The 12,725-nt window shown below is 41.8% G+C and overlaps 1 protein-coding gene across 2 annotated transcripts; it reads right to left on the bottom strand.

Annotated features, from left to right (window-relative positions):
- Positions 1 to 265: 265 nt before the first annotated feature.
- On the bottom strand, positions 266 to 11,719 carry COMMD8 (COMM domain containing 8). 2 transcript variants are annotated; one of them, XM_072998016.2, is made up of 5 exons: positions 10,213 to 11,719; positions 9,339 to 9,494; positions 7,194 to 7,346; positions 2,152 to 2,307; positions 266 to 1,598 (listed from the first exon to the last, which is right to left on the bottom strand). In XM_072998016.2, exons 1-5 carry the CDS (start codon positions 10,255 to 10,257, stop codon positions 1,569 to 1,571), a joined length of 540 nt encoding a protein of 179 aa, XP_072854117.2. In that variant the 5' UTR covers positions 10,258 to 11,719; the 3' UTR covers positions 266 to 1,568. The 2 variants fall into 2 exon arrangements, with proteins under 2 accessions (XP_072854117.2, XP_072854118.2); XM_072998017.2 differs by having other exon boundaries at positions 266 to 1,566.
- Positions 11,720 to 12,725: the final 1,006 nt, after the last annotated feature.

Below are 12,725 nucleotides of genomic sequence, written 5' to 3'. Positions count from 1 at the left end.
ACAAGGGCCTGGACCTTTGTGCCATTCTTCTGACAGAAGCATTCCATCAACAGAGAGGGTCACTTTCCCCCCACATCTCCCCACCCCACCCAGTCTTCAAACTCTGCTCCATAGATCTGGGAATCCCTCTAAAGTAAATTTGTCAATGAGATGAAGGAATGTAGGAGGGAGAAAGGAAAGGTCTTATTGTGCTGTTATCCTTAACGTAAGTATACTCTGTTGGCTTCAAGCCAGCATGATATGGAAAGACAAGCGCCTTACCGAGTTTCTTTCAAAAGCTTTAGTTACAAGGTTAAAAAGTTACAAACAATAGGATTCAAACTGAGTAAACTTCTGCTTGCTAATTTAAGGATTTAAGGTTCCGTATCAGCCAGACAAGTCTGGTAGAAAGGGCTACTTGTGCAGGCTTCAATGGGTTAAGAGGAGTTTCATTGCTGTTTGCAGTCAAAGCTTAAATACATATTTCTAAAAAATTACTCCACATACAAATAAAGGCAAATGACAAGCTGGTGTGAAGTGGAATATTTATGATGGTATACAGTAATTGTGAATGCCTGTACACTTTTGTAAATAGCTCTGATGATGCTGTTGGATTGCAACTCTAACCAGCACTACTAAGCATAGGCAATGGTAAGGGGAAAATGGGAGCTGCAGTCCATTAACATCTGGAGGGCTTCAAGTTGCTCACCTTGCCTTACAGCTGCACAATGACACAGACAGGTGCTTTAGGGTCACAGATTTCTATCTGATGATGGCAGACTTCAGGATGACAGTCATGAGCTTTAGTCGCCAACTATGGGTAATTCTATACAACCCTTCCAGGCAGGTTCCGCCCATGCAGGGACATCATTCTTGCAAGGAAAAGTCTTCATCACTCTCGGAGAACTCTCAAGCTTCCTACATTCAATCTGGTAAACCATTAACATATTCGACTGCAACCCACCTCAATGCTGGCACCTTCCTAATGTGTGGGCACGCACACACACTGTAGTCCAATATATCTGGACAATATCAGGTTGAGGAGGTCTGTGCTACTACTGTACATAAGAACCGAGCTTCATCTGGACATCAAAACTATTTCCTATGCAATTTCAAAATACAACATAACATTGTTCTGTGTGGAAATGGTTCTGTATTTCTAATCTATCATCTTCTTACAAAAATCTTAAGCAAAACAAAGCAGAGAGAGAAAGGGAATGTCTGCGTCATATTATCTGACGTAAATGTTTGCTGTTTTCCAGCAAATAGTGGAAGGCCAAGTCCGGGGTGATCTTCAGAATCTTGAATTAATGCTTTCATGTGGTACTCCTCTGAAATGCTCTGGCAGTGTCACAAGGCTTTCTTCCATTGAACCTGTCCACAAATCAGGCCCAATATACTTTAATACTTATTCTGGTCTTGCACAAATCAAACATTCAAAAACTTCGTGATAATAATCCTTTATCTTACACTTCTAATGTCTCAGCCATTCAAAGGTATGATTCCTTTATTTTGTACAATATACGTTTCTTTATCTTCATTGAGAGGCACTGCAGGTGGCTGGAATCATTTCAGTTGGAGGACAACCTTCAAGACACAACATGTGGGAAACAGGAAATCTGAATAATAAACCAAACCAAAACAACTCTGCAAGTTTTCAAATCAGACTGTTCTCAAAACTGCTCTAAAACATTTCAAACTTTACAGCATGTCTACTTGCATTTTGCCTTAAATTTCCATAATACAACCTCTCTTACCTACCCCTACCCCAAAAAAGCTGTCTCCATACAGCAGAGGTGGGTTGCTCCCCTTCTTCCATTAAAAAGCCTGTAAGCCTACACTTGCCAAACTATACAAGGAAATTCCACCCGCCAGAAGATGGAGCAAACAAAAAGGGCCCTGACTGCTCCAAAGGAACAAACAACAGAAGGAAACTGGACCTGGAAATGTCCCCAGTGGCAATTCTAACCAATGGAATGAGCTAGATGTGTGACCCCTATTAAACAGCTACCTTGAATTGATATTAGAAGTTTACATCAGAGCAATGATATCCAGCTGAATCACAAAATAAAGGTATAACTAGACATATTCTTCATACACAGGTAGCAATCTCTTGGACACAGCATGTGAAATATTTTGGTCATATCTTTACTTTTACAATGAGACACAAACCTTATTAGCTGCCTCCAATGCACTGATCAGGTTCTGTAGCTCCTCCTTATTCATCTCTATTGAGAACAGCTTGACATCACCATTCTCTGCCAAATCCAGATCAAGGTTTAGAAGTGGCATTTGTAGCATGGATAGTTTATCACTTGAGAGGGCAAGCTGTACAGGAGAGTAAAACAAAACACACTTCATGTAGAGTAGCTTTACATCACATTGTTGTTGTTAAGTGCTGTCAAATTGGGAATGACTTATAGCCATCCTCATAGGGCTTTCAAGGTAAGTGAGATATTTAAAGAGTGGTTTTACCAGTTCCACACGCCTAGTGAGTTTCCATTGCTGAGAAGGGATTTGAACACAGGTCTCCTGAGTTCTAGTCCATCACTCTACTCACTACATCATAATCTGTATCTTTACATTATGACGAGTGAGTTTCCTGTGAACCTTTAATGGTAATGTCAAAATATGCAAATAAAACATGTTATGGGCACTGGCAGACAAAGGAGGTTTAATTTATCTGTGTGAAGATTCAAACTGCCATCCAGTCAACTGCTTGTAGGATGAAATAAATCCCCTCCCTCATACTGTTTTCCCTTTAAAATATTCTGTGATTTGTCAAAATCTTCATTAGCAGAATAGCAGTGCTAATACAACTTGTCAGAGAGTGTATGGATTTTACGTTTGTTTTCTCACTAAGAAAAACCTAACTTTTGGAAAGAGAACAGCAAGTAACCCGGTGGATTTTGAACTCACTCACTTTAGGCAATAAACATTAGCAAATGCTCAGGGTTAAAATTATTACACATATATGATGAAGCAGAAGGAAGCTTTGCAATAAGTGTTTTTCACTCCATCTTGTGCACACATATTCAGGAGTACGTCTTGCAAATGGAACTCTGTCAGACTTCTAATTAAATATGTCCCTACAGCTCTATGGTTCTAGATGCTTGAGCTGTTCAGCTTAATCTCTTAATGAGCAAGAGCAAACAACAGAAAGCAAACAGAGATCCAAAACTACTCTCAGAAATTAAAAGCAAACCTTTCCAAAACTATACTTACAATAACAGATGAGAAACGAGAAATACAATCTTAGAAGTGCTTCTGTAAACCTGCAGGGGGCAGGGGTGGGGAGTGAATTGGAGATGTACAAACCAGCTAGGTTTACACATCAAGCTTTGGTGGTGGAAGAGAAAGTGAGTTTCTCTTCGGAAAATTAAATGTCACAAATAGCTACAGATAAAAGGTATGCCATTTCTCACTTAGCTGCCTCTTGACATTTTTGTGTTCTATAAATAATGTTTAAGACCTCTGCTATTTAAACGGTATAAATGTAAACTAGCAAAAGCCCCTTAGAAGAGTGGGAGCATAATTACTCTCCTTAGCAAGCATGTAGTGTTATAGTCAGATGTTCTGGCTAAACTATTCTCACTAATGTGACAGAATAACAGGGTTGCAGCTATAACAGGGATACTTTTCAACAGCTATGAATCAAATGAAAGAACTAGAGATGGGCATGGACCACACTGCAATGGTTCGGCTAAGTTTGGTACTTCACCTGGACAGGTGTTATGCTGGTGCGGCACACTCCCCTCTCCTGCCTCCTCTGCACGTTTGCCCATTCCCTGGGTAACACACGCTTCCCTCCCCACTTCTCCAGCATGACTGCTCACTCACGGATTGCAGCTCATGTTTTTCTCCTCTGCCTCCTCTGGCAGCTACCAACTCAGATGAGGAGGCGAGGCAGGGCAGGGCAGCCGGAGGAAGCAGAGGAGAAAAGCACACACTGCAATTCGTGAGTGAACAGTTGTGATGGGGAAGCAGGAAGGAAATGGGCAATTGTGCAGAGAGGGGAGTGTGTAGCACCCTCATAACCCCTGTGCAAGTGCAGGACTGAACTTGGCCGAGCCGCTGAATTGCATTTTGCACCCATCTCTAACAAGAAGTAATGGCTGTAGCAGCATGTTTTTAACTTTCTTTTTTAAGAGAAAAAGATACATGCAGAAAACATGCTGTAAACCAATCCAGTTCAAGAGTGAAAAGACAACTATGTGGTATCACAAACTATATATGTCTTACATAGCCCTCTGCCTTCCTGTATACCTTCGCAGTCAGAGGAGATAGCAAACTTTCAGGGTTAATATCATGATTATAATGACAAGTGGACACTGGAACAGTTTTGTAAATTAGGGTCTCTTTACACTGAAGATTATAAATCTTTCTATGTTTAATTTATTTATAATTAATTTGTTTATTATTTCAGCTTGTATACCACCCCATAATTCATGGTTTACTACACATTAATTCTTAATAAAATGTTATAATATTTATCATCCATGTGCTTATTATCACAAGGAGTTCTTTCTTGTGCATGCTATTTACTATACCTTTTTATAGACAATGAATGTATTTTTTCCAACTGAATGGGAGCCCTCCTTCACCCTCTCTCTTGCTCTCCCCCCCCCACTTAAAACCAGTAAATGCCAACTTAATAATATCATGACTGTTAGGATAGCAACACAAACCACGGCTTTTCTTCCACAACTATATCACTAGAGAAGCATACCAAAATTTAAAGTATCAAGATCAGACACACTGAAGTGGGTATTCTGGAAAGTTTGAACTGATTTTTTCCCAATGTCATATTTTCAACTAGTATCCAATTTTTCCATTTTGACTTACTCTCTTTAGCAAACTACAATGAAAGGAATACACTATAACACATTAGGAGTATTTAATAATAAATGTAATGTAAAAGTATGTCATGTCAATTTTATACGCCATTTACATTTCTCAGAGGTGTTTTCCACAGCCCAAAGCATTGGAAGATACTGTACACACTTAACATGGGGGTAGGATCAGCACAATTTTCAGTGTGACTCTGGCCAAAATCAAGCAATATACTTCCATATTCAACAGTGTTACATATGCACCAATGCAGGATTTTTATCCCTCATCCTTCTTTCTGACCCTCTGTGATGTCAAAAATGAACTCCCAAGGGTTCCCAGCCCTCCGGAACAAGTTTTTAACATACGAGTCGGATGAAAGCTGAAGGAAGGAAGGATTGCCAACTGAAACAGAAGTAGAATCCTATGAAATGCATCACTGAATCCTAGTTTTAGGCTGGAATAAGCCCCACTGAATCCAGTATGAAGCCAGTAACACCATAAGATCTCTATTCTTTTAAAGGTTCTCTATATGGAGAAAATGCTTTTGGTGTCCCTAATTTACCAAGGAACAACACAGGATTTGAATGGAATTTGCTGAGGGACAGTTTGTGATCAGGGTAGGGCGGGGGGGGGAGACACCCAGAAACTGGGAAAGGAGACTCAGGCCAGGAGCAGCAGTTAGGAAAGTCCCAAATTATGCTTTTAGGCAGATAAAGCAGGCCTCCAAGTGCAGCCACAATGGGGCAGCAATTTTTCAACAGGAGAGGACAGGATGTTCTCTTCAGCAAACAGGAAGGAAATAGAACAAAAAGAATTTATTGGGAGACCAGTGGAACGGATCTTGCTCGAAGCCATCCCATTCTATCCCATGAGTGCCAGGGAAAACAAAAAAAAATCTGCACTTAGCAATATGGAGCTAGAAGGGAGAAATACTGCAAGGAAGGAACAACATCCCAAGCCCTTGAAGAAATATTGCAAATTCTTTTTACTCTACACCGAACTCCAGGCAGAAAAGGATTTTGTAAAATAGAAACAACTGCTGACCACAACCATTGCAGTTCATGAGTTGAGGAAAACACTGTGACTGAGCTGTGGGAATTGTTGAGGTCCATGTGGTTTATCAGAGGCATCTATAGGGAAGCATTTGAGGAGAGGAAAGTCAAGATAAAGTTACTGCAATATAGGATAAAATGAAGCCTGTCATGGTGGATGCTCTCTACGAAAAGATTTTGCACTCCAGTAACCAGCCTGCAAAGGCTCAGGCTGAGACCATGAGGATGCTAGAGTGAATTTTAACAACTAGATTAGACATATACCTCTCAAAAGTGCTACCCCAACTGGATGGAGGAAAGCCTTTTTATTCAGATCTTACAGAGAATTTTAAAAGCCATAGCCCATTAAAGCAAGAGGCTCAAACACTTTTACAGAGCAGTGTCAACGACTGTCCCCAGGAGAAGGGAATGGTAAACCATTTCTGCATATTCTCTACCTGGAAAACCATGAAACAGATCACCATAAGTCAGAATTGACTTGACAGCACGTGACTATTAAGTAAGAAGGGAAACGTTTCATCAACAACCGTCCACTTCTATGAAGGCACTGTGTCTTGCTCTCTTCTGCATGTTCTAGCCTTTGTTTCCATCCTCACTGTTCTCTTCCACCACTTGGCTCACTTTTATTCAATATCTGTGTTGACCTAAAATGGGTCCCCAGATGCGGCTGGATGTCAGGTTCCAGAAGTCAGACATTCTGGGGGGCCAGGTTTGGGAACCACCAACTTAGATTGAAAAGTGGTTTGCACATGGGTTTTAGCTTTTTAAAATTCTGTACAAACAATTTCAACTATCTAGAAGCAAGCACATATATAATAATGATAAAATAACTCTCTCTTTGCCACAGAAGCAGGGTAGAAATGAAATAGATGAGTGGTGGCAGATCCAATATACTCAAAACCCAGGAAAATGTTTTCGCCTTTTGGAAAGGAAAGAAGTCCCCTTTCAACACTACCTACTCATGTCTAGTTAGTTTCCACCCAAGATCAGAACTGGTTTTGCACCAGTACAGAACTTTCAGCTTCACCCAGCCATTACAAGCAAGACAAAAATGTAGTGCCTGACTCCAGTGCTTGGTCCAAAACCAGTTTAGTTGCCAGGTGCCAATGAGAACAAAAGAATATCCACCAACTGCTGCATAATCTGGCCAGCCAAGGGGAAGAATGAAGTTCCCTTAGTTTGTCTTCACTGCACTTTGCCTGAATGCTTCTGTGTGCCCTTTACACGTTGGTCAGCCAATGTTTATGTACCAAATATATTCGCGAAGGCTTTGCACCCTGTGCATCTGTCTAGGTATTCTTACATTAAGAATGAATATATAGATCTAACCTTCAGCTGCCAGTCAAAATCCAAGAGCTGTGCAGAACAGATGGCATTTGTTTTTTCAACCAGGGCACGCCTGATATCGTGTCTTCTGGCTTTCAAGCAAGTCATTGCTGCTTTTTGTTGGTCAGAACTCAGCTCACTCAACTGCTGAAGAGCCTACAAGACACACCATATTTATTTCACTTAAAAATGGCTACATTTATAGAAGATGATACATTCACAAACAGGTTCAGCACATTTCAAGGTCAGCATCAAGCCCTTCGCCTTCATGGGAAAACAATACCATTCCGGACTTGATTCTAGATGAGTACCTCAGCCCTAGGGTGAGAAGTAATCTTTCTTAACTCTGTGGGGTGGTTTCTCAATGCAGCAGCACACAAGACTTGGGCAGTGGCTCCATCCTCCCCCAAGTGCCAGTTCTACAGTTTGCTAGGTCTGGAGGTGGATGTCTGGGACCAACCACCTTCTCTATGGCTCTCCTTTCTTGAGCTGGCTGAACGGTCTCAGGGATTATGCTGGGGAACTTCAATGTCCATGCCGAGGCCCCTTTGTCAGGAGTGGCTCGAGATTTCATGTCTTCCATGATGACCATTGGTCTGTCTGGCTCCACTCAGGTAGCAGAGCACACGGTGGTCTCAGCTTTCTCTTCTGGAGGGACAATGGTGATCTGTATGGACAAACCCTGTGTAGTCCAGTTCTCCTGGACAGAACACTGCCTGGTGACATTTAGGCTTAATATAACTCATTTAAAACCCTTCACAGAAAACTGGTGAATCCAAGTGATTTTGTGATCGCTCTTGAGGATCTTCCTGTCAAAGCCCTGACATCTGAAATTTCATTTGTGGACACAATGGCTTCTTGGAGATGAGAATCAAAGTGTGTGTTGCATCCTTGTCCCTCCTGACTCAGTAAAGGCGAGAAGTGGCCAAGTGGGTAAGGGAAAGGGTGGATATCTCTTTACCATAATGCAGGATTCCAGCCTTCATTAAAGAAAAGAAGGGTAGCAAGACTTTCATTCATAAACCCCCACTGTGGTAGATTACTACTGGCCAGTCTCCAATATTCAAATCTGGGATAAGGTACTGAACTGTGTTTCTCTACTGGATTAGGTATGAGATGTATTTTCTAGATCAGACCTGGTTATTTAAATTTGGGGATTCAGTGTCACCAATAGGCTCACGAGATATTACTTAACTCTCCTTTCCACCTAACTCCAAGAAAACTATTTTGGTTCTAAATCAGTATCTGATTTCAGTAATAGGCTGGATGAAGAGAAACCAACCGAAGCTTCATCCAGTCAAGACAGAGGCCATTGTCTGTCAAAAAGCATTCAAACATGGATATCCAGACTTCAGGATGCATCCAAGAGAACACCCCCGAAAACTCAGGTTGATAGCTGAGATGTTCTCTTGGATGCAAACCCAACTCTGGATGACCATGTTTCAACAAAAGCCAGAATGATGTTTGTACAGCTAAACCTTATATGCCCATTCCTTGAAATGTCTAACGTCTCTACGGCAAGAAATGCCTTAGCTATATCTCATCTGGATTACTGTATCACCTGTTACATTGGGGCAACAATGGCAGAAACAATATGAATATTAATTGTACTAAGGAGACTGGTTTCTTACTGTTAATGACCTTTAAGATCTCTGTTCCTTTCTAGGAGGTTTTGTAAGCAGCCACAATGATAGGTGAATTACCTCATGCAATAGATGAGTACAAGAATAACATGGTAATGAGTTAAGACTCTCTGCTTAGGCCCTTTGAAGCTTTTTACCATGGATCTGTTATGGAGGAAAATATACCTGGGAGATACAATACAGTATAATTATTGTCATGTTCATACTTGGAAGTGCCTTTTTAAAACTGTATGTTATCCCAATTCATAACTAAACATTGGTTTTACATTTTATTTTTACTATTTATACTATAGAAAAGGAACTGAAAATACAAACTACAAGCTGCATACTGAATTGATTTAATTGGAAGTTATACACTGAATCTTGCAATGGATGTATGATGAGGAAGTGAAACCCCATGTGTAACTTTTGTGATAACGGTTTTTCCTGTTACACAAATTGTTTTGGATAAGAACAGCAGGATCAAGACTTTCCTTACAAAATCACGTCCGATAAGGATTCATACCTCTTCATCGGAAAGATCTTTGCCAACTGCACTCTTGAAATATGCAGCACTTTGCTCTAGCACCTTCATCCACTCTGCCAAATTCCAAACAGTGTTATAGTCTTGATAGCGAGGGTATGCACGGCCACATATGCCATCGACTACTTTGTGAAAGAACTGTGGAAAACATAATGTAAAGAAAGCTTTAAGGGACAGCTGGTTCCATCCACTCATGACACTATTTATTGCTGAGTCTTCGTTTAGTATCCTTATAGAAGAATATTATGACAGCTTGCTAACATTAGATTTTATGCATTTGCCATCACAAGCACCAAACATGATCATAACACGATTCCTACTAAATATCTGATCACTTAAAACCAATAGCTGAAACATTATGCACAAAAAGAAAATAACTGAAAAGGGAAAAAAAGCTATTACAGACTTCTGGCATGTCTCCTTCGTTGTTAAAAGAAAAAACCAAATCATACCCTCAAACAACTGCTGTGTCCAGGCGTTGGGTGCCCGTTTCAGCTCTGGCTGCCCACATACTCGACCCAGAAAATGCTCACATTAAAATATAACAGTCCTCAAGGTGCCACATGGTTTTTGTCTCCCCACCCTGCCCACTTTCCTTTGGATTTTGCCTGATTAACAGGACAGGAATAGGAAGCAACGCCCTATGGGTTTTGTTGTTGTTTCGTCTTCTATACCGTAGTTCACAATATAATTATGCAAATAGCACTTTCTTCCTGGGATGTAAAGGATGTCAGACCCAAAGGGCGGAGAGGTCGCAGGCAGGGAGTTTTCATCTGTTTCCACTTTGGGTGAAGGCTTTCTAAGCCATGGAGTCCCCTGACGCTTTCTTCCATTCATAATCTCACAGGGCACTCACCATCTCAGGGTGGGGAATGGGCTTGAGGCTTCCAGACGTCTCCATCGAGGGGGACCTGCCTCAGGCTCGGCCGAGGCGCCGGGGTAGAGCCGGGGGCTGGATTTACGCTCTCTGCGGCGTCAGCGAGAGGAACGGCCGCTTCCTCCCTAACCGATCGAGCCGAGCCGAAGGCTCCAGGGCTGAGGCGAGCAGGCCGCCCTGTGACTGCCGGGGAGGCTCCTTTGTTCGGAGTGCGGCTAGCTTCGTCTGGCTTGCCGGCTGAGAGTCAGCGGCAGGGAGGCTCGCCGGAGGAGGGCGGTTTGGAAGGCGGGAGGTGGGTGTGCGGGATGATTGAATGGCAGGCGCTGCAGAGCAGGCGGAGAAGGAGCTGCTCTGAAACGGCGTCCTTTTTCAGGAGAACTGGGGAGATCGTTTCCGACGTCGGGGTCGTTGTCGAGGATGGTGGTATTCTGAGGGTCACTGGAAGCCTGATAGGAGGAGGACGAACACTGTACATGAAGGGATAGTTGGACGGATGATTGGAGGGTGTTTTTTTGGACCTCGGCTCGGGCACTCGCCTTTTTAGTACGAGCAGCCGTGGCCGCCGCCGCTTCTCGGACTTCGCCTCTGGCAGAGTTGCCTCAACGCCGAGGTTTCCGTGTGGTTTAGTATACATCTGCTGCACGCTGTATACCCATTTACTGTTATTTTCATTGTTAATTATGCTGTTGTATTTATTAGGTGTCTGTTATGCCTTTATTAGGTTTTTTTGTGAGTGTTGTTCTTCTTAGACATCTTAAGCCTTATGTTGTAAAATTAACTGTTATGTTAGCTTAAGGATCTTTTTTCTTTAATTTAGGGACCAGGTTGGGTGGGTTTCTCTTTCTCTCTTTGTGGTGGGGGAAATTAAGGCCTGATGGTAATTGATTAGCCTGGAGAGCTCATTACGGGGGGGAGGGGCACAATGCAATATCGGTGGTGATGGAGAGGGGAGGATGTGGGTCCCTTGTTGGGAGAAATGCGGCATACAATATAAATAAAAGTACTAATAAATAATGTGGTGCTGGAGGGAATGCTGGCCATTTCAGGAAAATCTGGGCTTGGTATTTGGTTCCAATGCCGGGTTCTGACGTTCCCTCATCTGGACCCGTGCAGGGTAACCAGCTCCGTCCAGTGCCTTCCACTTGGCCCCTTTTGTTGCTGAATGCCCAGTCAGTCCAAAATAAGTCCCAACAGATTGCTGACCTGATTGTGGACAAAAGGACTGACCTGGCCTGGACAACAGAGAGCCGGTTGGGTGCTGAGGGAGAAGTAGCTGTCTCTATTGGGTTTTGCATGCCTGGTAGCAAATACAAATGTATTTATTTATTTAAAATATTTTTTATCCTGCCTCTCTCCTTAGAAAGGAATCAAGGCAGACTACATCACTAAAAAGAAAGTATGTGAAAGCTAAAAACGCTAAGTATACAAATGTTTAAAAAGAATTAAACAAGTATTATATTAAAAATGGTAAATAAAACCAGTACTAAAACACCTTTAAAACAGAGCATAACAATGTGTATTACAGTGGTGCCTCGCATAGCAATGTTAATTGGTTCCAAAAAAAACATCGCTATGTGAAACCATCGCTATGCGAAACACCATTTCCCATAGGAATGCATTGGAAACCGGTTAATCCGTTCCAATTGTTAAGCGAAAAAACCCATAGGAAACATCACTAAGCGAAACAATGTATCCTCCATTGGAATGTATTGAAGCTGACTCAATACATTTTAATGGCTTTGCGAAGTCAATTTTTGCAATTTTAAATGTGTCATACAAGGGGCAAAAATGGTTTTAAATGCTTGGATAAGCTTCTGCACCCTCTAAAACGGATGCAAAAGTTAATTTGGCTTTGATCTGACTTTTCGTTAATTTTTTCTGAATTTTTCCCCCCCAACTTTTGACAGCTGTCAAAATCTGACAGCTCCATTATTTCCTATGGGGGAAGAAAAAATTCCCAAAAAATTAACGAAGACTCAGCAACTGTTCTAAATTCTTGGGTTCGTTAGAGGACCCTCTAAGTCGTGTGCAAACCTGATTTGGCTTTGATCTGAACTTTCGTTAATTTATGGTGAATTGTTTTCTCCCCCATAGGAAAGCATGGAGCTGTCAGATTTTGACAGGTCCATTGGTTCCTATGGGCCAAAAAAAAAAATCACAAAAATTTAACGAAAAGTCAGATCAAAGCCAAATCAGGTTTGCACATGACTTAAGGGGTCCTCTAACGAATCCAAGCATTTAGAACCATTTTTGACCCTTCTAAGACACTTTTTTAATTGAAAAAAGAAACATCGTTAAGTGAAGCAGGGGACCTAAAATCGCATTCGTTATGCGAAGCATGGTCCCAAACTTCGCTAAGCGAAAATCGCCCATAGGAAACATCGTTATGCGGTGCATATTATTTTCTAAAAAAACACATCGTTATGCAAATTCATCGCTAAACGAGGCAATCGTTAAGCGAGGCACCACTGTATTAATAATATACAGCTTAG

This window comes from Pogona vitticeps, chromosome 4 (genome assembly GCF_051106095.1).
Source record: "Pogona vitticeps strain Pit_001003342236 chromosome 4, PviZW2.1, whole genome shotgun sequence".
In the NCBI taxonomy this organism is placed as follows: Eukaryota; Metazoa; Chordata; class Lepidosauria; order Squamata; family Agamidae; genus Pogona; species Pogona vitticeps.
Note: the sequence above shows the minus strand (reverse complement) of the source record. Positions and strands in the feature narration are given on the sequence as shown.

Bases quoted from the DNA above. Each gene is read 5' to 3' on its own strand.
- COMMD8 (XM_072998016.2), bottom strand. From the start codon at position 10,257: ATGGAGACGTCTGGAAGCCTCAAGCCCATTCCCCACCCTGAGATG. The intron at 9,495-10,212 runs GTGAGTGCCCTG...TGTTTTCCACAG, and splicing joins CCATTCCCCACCCTGAGATG to TTCTTTCACAAAGTAGTCGA. The intron at 7,347-9,338 runs GTATGAATCCTT...TGTGTCTTGTAG, and splicing joins AAGATCTTTCCGATGAAGAG to GCTCTTCAGCAGTTGAGTGA.